Source organism: Fragaria vesca, linkage group LG6, assembly GCF_000184155.1.
Source record: "Fragaria vesca subsp. vesca linkage group LG6, FraVesHawaii_1.0, whole genome shotgun sequence".
Taxonomy (NCBI): domain Eukaryota; kingdom Viridiplantae; phylum Streptophyta; class Magnoliopsida; order Rosales; family Rosaceae; genus Fragaria; species Fragaria vesca.
The window spans coordinates 37,281,055-37,297,862 of record NC_020496.1 but is presented as its reverse complement, the minus strand read 5'-3'; the positions used below and the strand labels follow the sequence as shown (position 1 = coordinate 37,297,862).

General features: G+C 39.4%; 3 protein-coding genes across 3 annotated transcripts; all 3 read right to left on the bottom strand.

Moving 5' to 3' along the window:
* Positions 1–931: 931 nt before the first annotated feature.
* Positions 932–2,314, bottom strand: LOC101298739. Its single transcript, XM_004306311.1, has 6 exons — positions 2,217–2,314; positions 1,949–2,123; positions 1,623–1,815; positions 1,406–1,512; positions 1,153–1,340; positions 932–1,052 (listed from the first exon to the last, which is right to left on the bottom strand). The coding sequence occupies exons 1-6, from the start codon at positions 2,309–2,311 to the stop codon at positions 932–934; spliced, it is 879 nt and encodes a 292-aa protein (XP_004306359.1). The 5' UTR covers positions 2,312–2,314.
* Positions 2,315–2,757: 443 nt separating this feature from the next.
* LOC101298454 (high affinity nitrate transporter 2.7-like) lies at positions 2,758–5,008 on the bottom strand. The gene is made up of 2 exons (XM_004306310.1): positions 3,843–5,008; positions 2,758–3,055 (listed from the first exon to the last, which is right to left on the bottom strand). Exons 1-2 carry the CDS (start codon positions 5,006–5,008, stop codon positions 2,806–2,808), a joined length of 1,416 nt encoding a protein of 471 aa, XP_004306358.1. The 3' UTR covers positions 2,758–2,805.
* A 2,198-nt stretch (positions 5,009–7,206) lies between these two features.
* On the bottom strand, positions 7,207–11,812 carry LOC101298160 (putative disease resistance protein RGA3-like). The gene is made up of 4 exons (XM_004306309.1): positions 8,945–11,812; positions 8,559–8,626; positions 8,389–8,450; positions 7,207–7,265 (listed from the first exon to the last, which is right to left on the bottom strand). The coding sequence occupies exons 1-4, from the start codon at positions 11,810–11,812 to the stop codon at positions 7,207–7,209; spliced, it is 3,057 nt and encodes a 1,018-aa protein (XP_004306357.1).
* Positions 11,813–16,808: the final 4,996 nt, after the last annotated feature.

Here is a 16,808-nt window from a genome sequence, read left to right as displayed (position 1 = left end):
GGAATGAAATAAAAATTTATACTGTTAAAATACTTAATCCAATTAATACAAATCGTGTTAAGGGTTTCTTACCTTACTAATCTTTATTAAATGAAAATAACACATTAATGTTTACGATACATTTACATGCATTATCTCTCAAACAAAAGAAAAAATAACATATTCTTTTTCAATATATATCGTGCATGAAATTCTAATATAAAGTTTATTCGAGATGATAATGATAGAAAAAATATTGTTGAAATTAAATTTGCGTTGTTCTTTTAAGCAAAATTGTGTTGTTGTTAAAGTGTGACTGAAAATAATTTAATTTTCTAGTTAATCAAATTTGACCCTTCTAAGTGAGATGTCTGGCTACGCCATTGACCAAGCACCTCTTCGTTGTCGTCAGTATCATCATCTGTAAGCTCCATATATCGATACTTGGCTATATGTGCTTGCAATGGCTCCTTTATTTAAATTTTGTTTTTGTTTTTTTTGTTTTCAAAAGAAACTTCATCAACGATTTTATCATTGTTTTATCGCAAGAAGTACGCATGCGAGTGTTAAAGCAGCTCGTATAAGATTTTTGTCATCGCTTAAAATGAGTAGAATTAGCTAACTAGTTAGACACACGCGTTTTCCTAATCCATGTACGAATAGAAAGTCCTCGTTGATCAAAGGACTACGGTTAGCTAGATGTACAACATTTATACCATAGTTTTAAGTGAAGATACACAGATCTTCAGAGACAAGTATCAAGTGATCAATCAGCTAAGATAAGCCAAATCGTTCATCCAAGTCGTTAGTAATCCAACAAATATTTTAGCTTCATCATATATGTTATGTTTGATAAATCTATGTGCAATATCTATCTGAATATTTACCCACCCCCACCCCCCCCCCCCCCCCCCCCCCCCAAACCCCCCCCAAAAAAATGGGTTTCTTGATTTTACTTTTGCCAGTGCCAGAATTTTGAGAATGCTTCCATCTTGATCTTCATATTGGCTTCAGCTCGCGCTTTTGCTTGAGCAGGAGTTTCTTCTTCCACACTCTCACTTGCTGCAATAAAACAACTGTAATTAGTAACTTGATGAAGTCAGTCAGGCAGTGACTAGCCTTAACTGATAGCAAGGAGATGAAGTATTACGATTTCGTTGATGGTTTTTCTTTTCAGCCTCCTCTTTCATTTTCTTATTGAATGACTTGGCAGCCATGAACACATTTGCAGGTCTTTCCCATCCTCCTCCAAATATTCCATGTCCTTCTTTTCGTTGAGGCTGGATGAGGAACTCTAGCACTGCTAGTTCTTCTCTTTCCACCCAATGTATGCAGTTCACAGGGCATGAGTCAACTGATACCTGTAAATTTTCCAGTTCAATACCACATTTTGATCACAGATTGGCAAGAACTTGGATAAATTTACCTCAATCCTTTGATCATCGTCACCGTATTGAAGTTTAACCCTTGCACATCCTAGAACCTCATCAAACATGTAGGTAGCACTTGCTTGGTGCACACATTGTCTGCAACCTGCCAGAAATTCAGTTGCCAATATGGAGAAATGCTGATCTACATTTCATCTTATAGAAAACTAGAAAAGATCAGCAGACAAATTTTTAGAATTTTGTCTGAGAAATGACCTATGCAAGCATTTTCATCAACAAAGAGAGCTTGGGGTCTCAAAACTCCATTCCATGAGCTGCCATCAAAGGTTGAGCTGTTTCCTCTGACACTTACTCTCCTTTGACCAATAGAAGCATCATATTCCTTCCTCAGATTCTCCTTAATCAGAACTTTATAGGCTTCATTCAGCTTGAGGGTATACTCATGACCCTAAGAAACATTAGGCAAATCTAAACACCCTTTTCAATCCAAATCACAATACTGACTGGCATAGTTAAGAAGGTAATTTATGTTCTTAAACAATAGAATTAACATCTATATGTATACTAAAGTGTTCAATTACCTCTTGGCCTGCAATATCTGGGTGATACTTCTTTTGCAAATTCCTATAAGCTTGTTTGATTATCTGGGGATTTGAATCAGCATCAACTCCAAGTAATTCATAGTAATTCTTGCCTGTTGTACTTGCTCTTTCCCCTGACTCTTTGTTACAACATCTTATTCCACTGCATCCCTGCCTAGCATCAATATAGAAAAACTAGCCAAACTCAAATCCAAATTCAAATTCATTATGGAAGTTCTAACAAAGTTCAAAGTCTGCATGAGATTACCTCAAGATGGACTTGCTTCTGATGAACTGGTGTTGAATTTGGAAACCTTTTGGTACTGAAAATTGGGAACCTGAGACTGCTACCATAACAGACATATTGGATATGATCCCTTAAACTTGGCAAAGAATAATAACCTATGATTCCTGATAGATATTTTTGCTAGATATTTTCTCAACTTATTGTCAAAGGTTTTGCCTTCTTTCTCATTGTTCAACGTACTATCAGTGTCACATCCTCAAATTAAGTTGGGGTTAATATATGACCAGTACAATACTAAACGACGTCGTTGAAAGAAAGGGTTGTCATTTCTGCTTGCTCCATGGTACTTAAGGCTCAAATGGAAGCCTAGTACTCCTTTCTCAGTTTATTTCTATGTTATCAATGAGGTAAGGAAGCGTCTCATGCTACAAGCTAGTGTAAGTTGAATGGTCATTCATTTCTCCAAATAAAGGCTACTAATTCATGTAACTTTTGATTTGTATATAAACCACTATCAAAACAATAATCCCCAGTTTAACATATAAATGATTCAACTTAATTCCTACTAGCTTGCTTCATGGAACTCTGAGGCTTAACTCTGTGATTCGATCTATTCGAGCAAGCGATAATGGTCTGCTTCTGGATCGAGATCGCGCTTATAGGAAGGGCCGCATAGCATTCCACCCCATTGAGGGAAGTAGATGAGTGTGAGTGGGAGAGTACAGACGATCATCATGATTCCCATTAGAGAAATGCCTGTCTGCTTTGAGTATGTAGAGCCTGAAAACAGTAAGAGCTGGGTTATCACAGCCCCCATGGTTCCTCCACTGCCTGTTATACCTGAAATCACTCCTAGTGACCTGAAAATCGCATTACACATATGTTAACTGCGATTCAGTTATACATTAAGCCATGCTGCATATTGCTGCATGCATGCACACCTTTCATGTCTTTTAGAGTACAAGATCAAGTGTCATGGACTCATGGTGATCAAAGCAACTTACCAAGAGATAAACTTTTTTTTACTCGAGGAGAATTACTTTAATTTGTTTTTCCTTGTAGTATAGTAAAATTTTAAGTCGATGAACAATCTGACTATGAAACTTTGCTAATCTAATAAACGTGCAGAAAATCGAAAAACTTCTCTAATCACAATATGCATACCATTTTTGATGTACCAGCAAAGCAAATACGTATGTTTTGGAGATGGAGGTCTGAATTTTTAGATTCACATAATTCATGTAACACATTTAATCGATTTACGTATAGAGAGACTATGATACGCGTACGTAACACAATTTGCATTTCTACACTACTAGCTTAGCTTGCATGCAAAGGAATAACAGTTGTTTCATGATTATGACTTGATGACAGTTGTTTAAGACAAACACATCGAGTCGATGTGCTTGTTTTCCAATGCATTTCTTGTCGATTTCGGAAAATATCTCTAGGGTGAGTCATGAACTTCATGACCAAACACCACAACCCTCGCTTAGCATGCATTTAGCACCATCATCATGCATCATCATATTCATGAAATAGTAAAATGAAAATGGACCCGCATAGCCAACGACGTCCGATGAGTCGTCACCGGCCGCCGTGATATCACTGACATGTAACGTAAAAGTTGAAAACTCGATTATTTACCTTTTGGAAACAAATGGAACGACACCAAACGTGAGTCCTGCCGCAGCCTGAACAAACACAGAGAAGACGCACATGACAAGTATGGAGCCCCAGAGCGAGTCCACTCGTCCGAGCAGCAAGCACAGCAAACCCGCCACCGTCTGCGTCGCCCACAACCCCCACAGCCTCCCTCTCATCCCGAATCTCCTCCCCAACAAGTCGGAAATCAAACCCCCGCTTGGCCTCGAAAAGAAGTTCGCCAGTCCGAAGCTGGAAGCTATGGTTCCGGCCACCTGAATGTTCACGCCGAACCGGTCGTAGAAGTACTGAGCAATGATGTTGTCAGTTGTCAACTCCACACCGAAGCAAAACCCGTATATCAAGGCCAAGATCCAACCTCTGTAGTTTTTAACCCCGTTGAACAACACCTCGAAAAAACTGTCTTTGTTTTTTGACGCCTTCTCGGAGCTACATGCGCGTCTGTAGCTCCCGGAAGGTAGGTCCTGCCCGTAGGTCAGGACCAGTACCGCTGTGCTGGCCTGCAACACGGCTGGGACTATGAATGCGAGACGCCATGCAGTTGAGGATGGGAAGTTGAATGCTGTGATGATGAAGGAGTAGATTAGTGGCATGACGAGCTGGGTGGCGCCGGAGCCCATGTTGGCCCAGCCGGCGGAGACACCGTTGGCGAGGCCTACGACGCATCCCGAGAACATGCAGCTCATCCAGAACTGGTTGGCGACGAAGTTGGCGAGGGAGAACCCGACGAGGAAGCGTACGGCGATGAAGGCGTTTGGGGAGGAGACGAGGCCGGTGGCGAGGATGATGGGGGAGGTGAGGAGGGAGAGGGAGGCGGAGGCGACGCGTGGGCCGAGGACATCGCAGATGGGGCCCATGGCAATGCGGGAGAAGATGGAGCCGAGGAAGGCGGCGATGGCGGCGCGTGAGGTATGTGTTTCGGTGAGGTGGAGATCGTCGCGGATGACGGCAATGAGTGGAGGGATGGAGAAGGTGGAGAAGAAGCAGGAGAACAACGACAACCATGCGAGGTGGAAAGCTCGCATGTGTGGTGATGCCATGGAGAATGGTCTGAATTCTGTGGCTTTTCCATCTTCATCAACTGGTAAAGCAAAGAGATGATGGTCAGGGTCAGCTTTCTTTAGTGGAACTTGGTGATCGTCTTCCATGGTGGTGGTGCTTGTTTCTTCTATTCCGGTGGATATATGAGGTTTAAATTTAGAGAAGGAATTTATTCAAAGAAGAAGATAGCTAGGTACATAACTTTGTGGTTGCAGTGAAGTTTGAGTTGTGTCGGTAAGGAGTTCAAAAATTGCTCAGAGGATTTCTGGGAGGGAATGTCTTTCGTGTCCCCCTCGTATATATAATTATGTGATGGAAAGGTTTAGAAAAAGGGCTTGTTTGATAGTGATCAAATCTACCACTACCAAATTGGTAAATGCTCCCTGCACCAGTTCAGCCTGCCATATATATCATATATCAGAATTTGAGTCCTCCAGCCTCTCGTTGTCGATGGGCGGGTATTATGAGCACACTGACAAAAGGGATAAGAAATTTCAAAATCTGAATTGCCTTAATAAAAATTAGACGTTTGTGTTGGTGATGTCAAATTGTTGCATGGTGGCTTGCTTCAAAGGCATGTCTCTACTTGTCACAACGACGGTTACCTACCCATGCAGCTAGCTAAGCTTTTGCTGAGTTCTAGTAAATTCAAAGCTAGCTAATTTAACTCCTAGCTAGCAAGGCTTGGCTCATCATCATCACCATCCTTGTGTTCTGTGCATGATTGAGATCAATATGATGTCTAGCTAGGTCTCAGCTGGGGATGGTATTGAGGCAAAAAGTAATCACTTCGAACTTTGTCCTGCTCTATCTGGGATCATCTCTAGCTAGCTATCACCATTTTATGAGATATACATATCCTTTTCATATAGTCACATAATCATAGATAAAAATCTGACCTAAACTTGTACAGATTTTACGTGTATCCATGTACGTACGTAACTTGATACACAAGAAGCATAAAACTTTGATTGTGAGAATATATAGCGCCATATACACATGGAAGAAGTCCTTCTTAAGCATATAGAGCCGGAGTAACTTTCTGGGTTGGTAAAACTTGCCTACTTTCGAGTAAGAAGATGGATGATATTGATGTCGACAAGGGACAATAATGGAGATGGCAGAGGGTCATGATCGATACGTATGTGGATATGAGTGTGAAAAACAAAATGATTTGGAGAAAATGTGGTATGTTTTTATTCGTTTATGTCAAGTTCGCATCAAATCAAACATTGCTTAGTGACAATCGGTACGAGAAAATTTGTTTAGACGATCGACACCGGCCGAATCATTGAGACCGGAAACATGCATGATTCTGCTGGTTAGGTTGTGCTTTCATTGGTCGTGTTCTTGATGCCAAATTTGATTCAATGACAACCATATATATATGGTGACGTCATATATTGAAGTCTGAGTTTGGGCACGGTACACATTTATCATTTATGTGAAAGGTGATATTGAGCTATTATTGAATAGTATGAACTACAAGTGCATAGACAAGAAGAAATTGTTCGTATGTATATGTATGTATTAAAGATATTAGAAATGTAAGATTTCTCTATACATGATTCGAGCTAAAATTGTCATACTTTATGGGATTAGTGTTTTTGGGCATTCTGAATCCCAGTGAGAAGCTGGTTCCTCACAAATACTACAGGACTAATTCATAACGGCACGTCCAACCCAGCCATGATCAGGATGGCCACCCAACCTATGACATCCCTTACAAACTATATCATAGCCTCTGCCAACGGTTGTCTTGTTCGGGTCTGTTATGCGTTCCAGGTACGGGCTGTTGCGCTCAGAGCAAAGTAACAGCGGCAAATAACAGAGTAACAGCAGCAAATAGATGAACAAGAGATTACTGCGGGGAAAATTCCCAAAGATCAAATCTATGCAAGAACAGAGAACAAAAGAGAACACAAAGGATTTAACGTGGTTCGCAATAGCCTACGTGTCCACGGAGCAGCAGGGAGAAGGAAATCCACTAACAAATGAGGGTTTACAAAGTGACACAGCAGCTCTGCTATCACAGCAGCTCTCAAATAGTGTTTTACGGCAGCCAACAACAACTAACTCTCTCAAATTGGGAGAAACCCTGTTACTCCCCTGATAAAGCCTTAAGATGGCTTTTACAAAACAACCCTTAATCCAATACAAGATTAACATAGACAAATTGAGCCACTAAACAACACGGGCAATCAAATGTTGAGTGTTCGATCGGTTTCCTTCATGCAAACATAACAAAGCCCAAATACATCTTCATCATCGTCCTCTTCCTCTTCTTCTCCATCCTCTTCTTCTTCTACTTCTTCTTCCTCTTCCTCTTGTTCCTTTGATGAATAATTTTCAACATTGTCATTCCTGAAACAATAGTATCAAGAATAAGCCAAACCCTATGAGATTATAATCTTGATATCAGAGATAATAGCCTCACATCACCATCAAATATTTAGGACACAAAATACCCATATCCCATCAAAGGAAGGCACAAGACCAAAACCCACAAGCACAGAAGCAGCGACCCATATGAATGAGAGAGAAAATAAACACATGAGCCACAGGAGAAAGATGAAGACGGCTGGAGGACAGACCTGATCTGAATTATCTCAACGGGAAAACGACGTCATCGCTCCAACAACGTGAAGACCAACCTTCTCACCGAAAATCATAGTCCTTCTCGCATCCATTTGAAGAAATTGAAGCTGAAAATTCCTCTGAAGAAAACCATAGGCAAACACGACGACCTCCTATGAAACATGATAGGGTTCGCGGGTGAGATTTGGGGGTAAGTCTTGGGGGTTCGATTTGGGATTCTGGGTAGTAAGGTTTCCTGCCACCATTAAACCACAGGTTTAATGATATTAAAATTATTTCTAAATACGGGTCATGAGAGAAGAATTATAAACAATAGACTTTCACTCTTTCGTATTAACGGTGAGTGGTCTACAGACACCAACACATTCCATTTGTGAGTTGCACATTTTCTAAACACAAAGAACTAAATCTATGGTGTCAATTGAGGAAAATGGTCACCGTAATTACAATAGTGGGTAAATAATAGTATCAGTAGCCCACATTTGTGGTAGTGCAAGTTATAATATAAAATTTCGACCAAAAAAGAAGAAGTTATAATATAGCATTGCTTGTTGGATGCCATTCTGAATGCATGTAGCTTCAATACAAGCAGTACAAGCAGCCAAGTAGCCTAGTGCAATTCACATCTACAATACACACATAATTAGATGACCTATTTATAACTTGATTTACAGAAGAAAATCAATATATAAACTACAAACTATCAGAAGAAATTTCCAACCTGCAATCTCAGCACAAAACTGAGGAGGTGAGGATCATCATTAGTTGGGAATCCAGCCATCCTATCAGCCATTCACATGGCTGTGAATCATCAATTTCTGTATGTTAGCGACTAGGCTTTTCTAAGGGGTCCAGAGACTTGGTCTAAAAATTAGAGCAGTGAACTTACCTGTATCTTGAACAACACCAGCAGAAGTAATAAAGAGCCAGAACTGGTAAGGAGATGAGTGTCTGAGGAAGCACATGTATAAAAAACCGGTAAGATCTTGGAGTCTTTGACCTCTTTCAGTACCCTCATAGCCGTCTGGTCAGTGCAAATATAACTCTGCCAGATCATGCCTGAAGTGACGGTCCTCAATTGATGTTTCCTTCTGCCCTCCAATAGTGACATACAACGGAAAACGTGCCTACAATACACAATGCATGGAAAAAGAAACGATTCAATCATGAATTTGAAAAACACAAAACAACAGAGTCCCATTCGACACAAATAAGAACATGTAGGAAGATATATATTAAGCTCACCAGGTAGAAACTTTGCCTTCGCTCTTAAAAATGTGATTTGTCTAAGAGAAGCTGAAGCCTGGAATGTGAGGAATGATAGAGATTAGAGAGTAATTAGACATCCAAATTAATAAGAAATATGGAATTAAATGAAGGAACTGTACGTAGCTCTAACCATGGAAGCAAATGTACCTTTTCACATATCAGCAGATGCAACATGCTTTATGATTTGTATCTTGCATCTGGATGCTTGGGATGTATGAAATCTTGGTCCGCTCCTCGCCATTTTCTTGTCCGTAAAGGTTTTGGAGAATTGGAGAGCCGCTGATGTTCAGTTTCTGTAGAGGTGTCTTCCACAGGAAGTCCGGCAGTGCTTTTAGTTTCTCGCACTCAGAAATTTGCAAGTGAGAGAGGTATGGCATGATTGAAATATTCTCAGAATTCCCCTCTTCCACTCCTTCCCACTCTTCCCATGACTCCATCTCAATGATGGTGAGTTGTTTGAGCTTGGGGAATGAAACGAAAACGGAGGACGAGGAGGAGGTTTGCCCTTGTTCGATTCCCAGAAACTCAACTCCTACCTTTGAGACTTTATGGAGTCTCCTAATTTCCAATGATTCAAGGGACGCCAGTTTCCCTAAAGAAGGCAAAATCTCACAACTTGGGCATTGGCTAAGGCTGAGGACTCTCAAGCTGTGTAAAGACGACAACCAATCGGAAAAGGTGCCGCCTGCATACCGAACTATGGTCAGAGATTCCAGACTTGGATGCGGCTCTAACCTATTCATAATTTGTTGGTCATCTTCACTGCCCGTGAAAAATAGACACAATACCAAGATGTGAGCCTTATTCTTCATAATTGCTGCATTATTCTCCGCTGTACTGGGAAACCTATCAATATCAATCACAAGACTCCCTTGAAGCTGGTTCAAGTCTGTCATATGTTCCAACTTGTTTCCTCCTTCATCACCACCGTCTCGGACTCTAAACCAATCCAGTCTTTGCATATGTGTTAATTTCTCAATCCCTTTAATTAACCTCAGTAATGAGCAGTCTGCAACATAGAGATGCCTCAAGTTAATCAGTCTCCGCACATCTATTCTTGTTAGACTCCAACATCCATCAAGTCGCAAGGTTTGCAGGTTGTATAAGCTACCCACGGCGCTCGGTAATTCTTTCAACTTATCATTACCGGATAAATCAAGATACCTTAAGTGTATCAACCCACCTATCGTCTCAGTAATTTCTTTGAAAGGCCATTGCAACAATATTAATGTCCTAAGGCTTTTCAATTCAACTATCATCTCTACCCTTGCATCAATGGAAATGGAGTCTGAATATGAATGTACCAATGTACGTAATTTTTTACAACTGGGGAGAAAATGTTCCAAAAAGTCTTTGTGGGTTGACTGCATTGAAGTAAAATGACGGATTTTATCATATGGCACCTTTTCTCTGTTCCTACCATCCATCTCAACGTCTAACATCAAACATTCATTCTTGGTCAAATATTGCAAAAAGTCATGTACCATATCATGAATTTTGCATCTTATGTTTACATTCTCCTCACCTACCTTCTCAATATCTTGAAAGAATGACCTCATTACTAAGTCATGAAAATAATTTTGACCAACTATCATATTTTCTTTACTTCCATTGTCATTCAAATAATCTTGCGACATCCACAATTCAACCAAGTTATTCTTATCATACACATAATCTTTTGGAAAGAGAACACAGTACAAAAGACATTGTTTGGTTGGAAGAGGCAAATCATGATAACTTAATAGTAGTGGCCGAAAAACATCTTGTTGCACCTCTTTCAATTCCCATGTCTTACTCTTTAAAACATCTCGCCATTCACGAATATTATTTTTCTTATTGCGCATGAGGCTTCCTAACGTCTTTGCAGCAAGAGGCAACCCATTGCATCTTTTCACAATTTCTAACCCAATGTCATGAAACTCTTTGGACACATTATTCTCAACCATGTCTGCACTGTGATAGAACAGTGACAAACAAGATGCTTCCCCTAACCCCTTCAAAGTAACCAATTCAGTAGTTGCAATCATTACATCAGTAGCAACATCCTCATTTCTAGTCGTCACCAATACCCTACTGCCCGCAGCGCCTTTGCTTAAAGGTTTGATGAATTCTTCCCATTGACTAGATTTTGGATACCAAACATCATCTAAGACAAGAAGGAATTTTTTACCCTTAATCAAATCAAATATACATTGCATCAAGGTTTGCAACACATTTGAGGATTTTGAGGAATTATCTTTATCTAACTCTTCAATTATAGCTTGAGCAATCTTGATTTCATCAAAAGGGTGGGAGACACATACCCATATGCTCTTGTCAAAATGAGTTTTGATCTCATTATAGACCAAGTTGGCAAGATATGTTTTGCCCATTCCCCCCAACCCTACAACGGGGATGATTAGAGGAACCTTGCTTTCTTCACTACTCTCACTTAGCAGCTTGCTAATTAGAAGGTTCTTCTCTGAATCTCGACCAAATGTTTCAGCATTGGGAAGAGAAGTAGTTTTTGGTCTTTGAAGTAGTTCGGGAACTGACCTTGGGGTGTTTTGTTGAAAGTTAAAGCTTTGTTTGTTTTCCTCAATCTTTTTTAATCTTTCATTCAGCTCTTTTACCTTCACAGCAATCTCGCGACGAAGAAATAGCTTATAATCAACTTGGCCGAAGCGAAAGCAAGAGGAAGGAAAGGGGAAGCATACCTTCTTCTGTTGTTTTTCTTGTTTCTCCAGCTGATGCTTCTCAACCTTCTTCTGTTGTTTTTCTTGTTTCTCCAGCAGATGCTTCTCAACTCTAGTGATCCACTCGTCGATCACGTCATCCATGTCGAAGGAAACATCCTTTAGCTCATCCAGCCAAAGTTTCACTCTGGCTTCCGTCACTTGCCTCTGCTCTGCGTCCTCCAGCACAGCTTGAATAGCTCTGAGTTTCCTGATGAGATCTTCGATTTCTTGCTCAACCTCGCCCACCAGCTTCATCTCTTGCACGAACTTGTCAACGGCGAGCGTAGCCAAACGCTCTAGCAGAACGTCAACTAGTACTCCAGCCATGTAAGGAGAATTTATGGAAAATGGAAAACAGAGAGATATGAAAGTATGGTGTTTAGAATTGGGGTGCTATCATCTTCGTCATACCCAGTTTATATAGTGAATTAGCATTAGTGATGGAGTGAGTTAATTGTCTGAGCCCCAGATACAGTACAAGTGGTGGCCTCATGGATAGTGTGTAGTGTACCAAATCGATCATCTTTAATTATTATTCGACCAAAACAATTGACTTGATTAATATTTGGGAATATTCGACCAAAAATATTGCCTATGTTTTACAATGATTCAAATTTGTATTTGTAAATGGGTGGTTGGGATGGCCAGCTTTTTTTTTTTTTTTTTTTGGGTTAAGCGGGTACAGGACTAACATCATCTTATCCCGAAAATTTATTGATAAGATAAAAGAAAAGAGTACAATAAGGCTGGTGACTACATCAAACCAAGCCTTGAAAAGAACTTATACAAAGCTTAGAGACTTGCTACAAAACATTGAAAACTAGAACAGTAGAAAACCGAGAGAGAAAGTACATGATAAAAATACATTGGCACCAACATCATCATCGCCTCGTTCATGTACATGATCCCCTGTTGTATTATTCTACAACCTTATACCTCTGCAGTTCGAAAACGTCCCTTAAATCAACATTAACTGTAAAGATCAAACACCACAAATTAAGACTTGAAAGTTCGGTCCTAGGCAACATGACGCCACATCGACGAAAAGTAGACCAACAATTAACCATGACGAATGTAAGAAAATCCCAGGAAATCCATACGAACGAAAGGAATAATTTCAGTAGGAGGAGAAGCATGCCAAATCCAAGATGAAGAGGACATACCTAAATTGGCGAGTCTATCGGCAACAGTGTTCCCTTCACAAAGGACATGAGAACAAAAGAAAGACATTGAACTAGTTCTAGCAACACAGTTATACCACAATGTGCGTAATTGCCACGGAGGGACAAATGACGACTTAGAGAAGCATTCAACCACACTCGTAGAGTCACACTCAAGCCAAACATGTTGCCAGCCGAGCTGAAATGTCAATTCTATCCCAATAATAACAGCCAAAAGCTCAGAGAAAAAAGCATTATGGTGTCCTATGGGAGTGCTAAATCCGCCAATGAAATGACCTTGATAGTCTCGAAAAACACACCCACAAGCTGCCGGCCCAGGATTCCCTTTAGCAAGACCATCAGTATTAAGCTTAATCCATGGAGACAAAGGAGGATGCCACAAAACTAACCGGATTCTTTTTTGGGCTCTTGAGGTTGGTGTCACCCCCATTTTAACAAGCAATTGGGCATCTAAGATACCACTACAGTCACCAGGAGCATGAGGAGCAAGAAACTGAAGCCAAGCTTTAATGGATCGAAAAACACGCATAAGAGATGGTTTTTTGTTCTCAAACCGTAACTTATTACGAGACTTCCAAATAGCCATCAAAACATATAAGCCTCTTGCAAGCCAAAGATTTCTCAACTGAGCAGAGAAGGCCTTGTGCGTAAAGGAGTCCCAAAGGTCAAATAAAGAACCGGTGGATGGAAGAGAAGAACCAAAGCAGCAAGCAAGCCATTGCCAAATATGTTGTGCAAAAGAGCAATTGAAAAAGAGATGAGTCTGATCCTCTAGAAAACCAAAATTACAAAGCTGACATACAGACACCATAAGAATACCTCTCTTTTGAAGTTGATCATCCGTAGGCAACTTATGATGAAACAACCGCCACGCTAGCAAAGAAAAACGCGGAGGGATAAAGTTAAGCCACACCGTGAAAGCCCAGCTTAGGATGTATATTAACACCTCAAAATTAAAGAAATCGAACTGGATGACTTGGCGTTTAATAACTTCAGGATGTAAATCATGGTCAGCTGGTTAGATAAATCATGGTCGACTTTGTTTTAATTAATCAACAACTCTTTGCATTAACCATTGCTTGATGAAGCAATGCCAACTGTGAACCAACAGCAGATTGTTCTGGTATTTTGCTACAATGGGGGATTTTGTTTGTGTACTATTTCTGCACGCTCTGTATTTCCTTGTAGAGGTAAAAGAGGATAAAAGGTCCCTTGCTAGCCTCTATGGTTTGGTTATGTGCCTCGTCTTCGTTAAGATAGCTAAGCATAATTATTGCATCTTATGAACTCGACTTCATACTTGCTGCACTGGCTTAACAGAATGATTGGATTCCACAACTCCACAACAATAATACACCATCTATTAGCAATCTGAAAACAACGTTCAAGAGGTGCTAGTGTAGGCAACCTGGAAATAATACACCTATGTAATGGCTTCTCCTGAAGAGTTCCATCACTCCCAGTTTGATTACAAAAACAAAGTGAAACCATGCAAGATAACATTCTTTTACAGTTTTAAAAATTAGAAGCCCAGTTTATGTGCAAAAATATACTTGCACTGCTTTATTATATGATATATATTCACATATTAAACTTGTTAAAGTTAATGCTTAGTTCCTTAACCTTAGGCTTTAGTTAGTTTTTAACTTTAGTTAAATAAGTTGTTGCAAACATTGACTGATACATGTGGTCTATTAAATCCATGGTATGATACATGGCAACATGGGTGATTTCAGGGGCTGTTTCTGAAAAGAGAAAGAATGAAAGATGGCAAGCTGGGTGCTCCATTACTTTGGCCTAATCTGCTGTGTACTTCCAGGATCACATGCTAATGGAGCTCCATCCCTTTCAATCTGTGTTGGTAGAAGAAACGTTGCTATCAGATCACATACTAATGGAGCTCCATCCCCTTCAATCTGTGTTGGTAGAAGAAACGTTGCTATCAGACCAAGTCAGCTGGTCTAGGACTCTTTTGTTGTACTAGGTGGCATTATTAGTCTACAGTTCTCTTTATACTGATTGGATTCCAAAACCCTACACCATCTATTAGCAATATGAAAACAACAAGAGGTGCTGATGTAGGCAATCTGGAAAATGGAAATGATAAACACATATGGTAATGGCCTATCCGGAAGAGTTCCATCACTCCCAGTTTGATGACAAAAAGAGAAAGAATTCATGTGGTCTATTAAATTCATGGTCCGAATGATACAAGGGTGATTTAGGGTCTGTTTCTGAAAAGAGAAAGAATGAAACCTGGAAAGCTGGGACACAGAAGGCAGTTTTTGGTTTCTCATCAAAATGGATTTCATTAAGATAAAGAAAGGATTACAACATAGATGGGGGCTAATGAGTGGCCACGTTAAAACCTTGCCCAGTTAAAACCCAGCGGGACAAAAACCTGGGCCAAGGGAAAAAGAGTACCACCTCCCCCAACAAGAAGCTATACTCTTCAAAACCATATAGTTCTTCTGCCCTCAATTGTGAAATATAAACAGGCACATGTCACGCTGCTAATTTTCTTTCCAGAGAGATTTGAACTTCTTTCATCACCTCTGCTTGGTATTCCAGAACTGTACGCTTTCATCTCTGCAATGGTTCCAGAAATTGAACGAGGGACTAAACAAATATGAAACCATTGAGGGAAACTTGAGCAATATTAGCAAGACTTCATGATGCGGACGCGGAGACATGCATAGCCAGCGACAAGGAGTCAAGTTGTTGAGTCAAAGACATTATTCCAGTGAGCTTCAAATCTTTTGAGCCTGTACCATGAGAGCGGTCCTGATCTATCAGGTTGGGCAGCCTGGGGGCTTAATTTGATCGCCAGAGACATGGTTTTCGTCTGCGAGAGATTTTTCTTTGAGAATCGTCTGTGAGAGATAGGTCGCTTAAATACACAAATGTACACGATGTTGGTTCTAATATTTAATTGGTTAAGATTACGACATGTACTTATATGTTGTCTAGAGCATTTAAAAGTAAGGATTAAAATATTCATAATAACTTTTATATTTTTTTAAAATTTTCGTTTTTTCATATTTTTCTGATATTTTATATTTAGTTTATTTTTAATCGAATATATAATTTTTAAATTAAATTTGATAAAATTTCTATTGATATTCGATATTTTATTAATATAGCTATCAAAATTTTTTTTCAATAATTATCAATATTTAAATTTCTATTGATATCGATATTTCTATAATTATTAGGGCTGCCACTCGGTCGGTTCGAATCGGTAATGGGCATTACCAACTTCAAAACCAAAGCTTTTGGTAATGAAATATGACTTTCAATTACCAAACCAAAAACTTCGGTATGAGATAAATCTTACCAACTTCGGATGTCGGTTTTTCGGTATTACCAAACTTCACAACAAATATATTTTCAAAATATAACAAAACAATACAAAACTATAAAATTTAAATATCACTTGAGTTTCTAGAGTCTGATAATATATATACAAAACCGAGGGTTATTGCTGTCGGAAATGTTTCATTATTACCGACGGTATCGTTGTTCCCCTCGTAAATAATTATACCATTTTCCGGCGACTTAAAGTGTCGTCGAAACTAAAATACGCGCAAACATTTCCCGCCACTCTGTTGTTTGATCGAGGAAGTGCAAGCATGGTTGAACACTTTGATTCAGATCCAAACATTATCGAGTATGGTTTAATTTTCTACCGAAATAGTCAGGATGTAAATGTTTCCAAATTTTTATATGAACAAGTTATGTGTCATCTATGTGAAAGTATGTGTGTGGAAGAGTCGACCAAAATAAGTCACATAAGGGCAGTAAAAGCTTTTTCGTGTAATAAGTGACGTTAAATTATGGTTGACCGCTTTGATCAAGACCCGAACATTATTGAGTACAATTGAATTTTCTATCATAATTGTATTATACTATAATGATCACATCAGACGGTCGAATTTTAATTTTGTGAATTGTAATCATTGGAACCACAACATGCCTGGTAATGTGGTATAACTTATTTAGTAAGTTATATGCATATATACATCTTTGTGAACCAACTACAAAGAGGAAGTAAAAAATTTTTACAAAAAAACCTTAGTGAACTATGATGTGATCAATATAGTGAAATACAACTAATGGTAGAAAAATTAGGTATTTTTGAT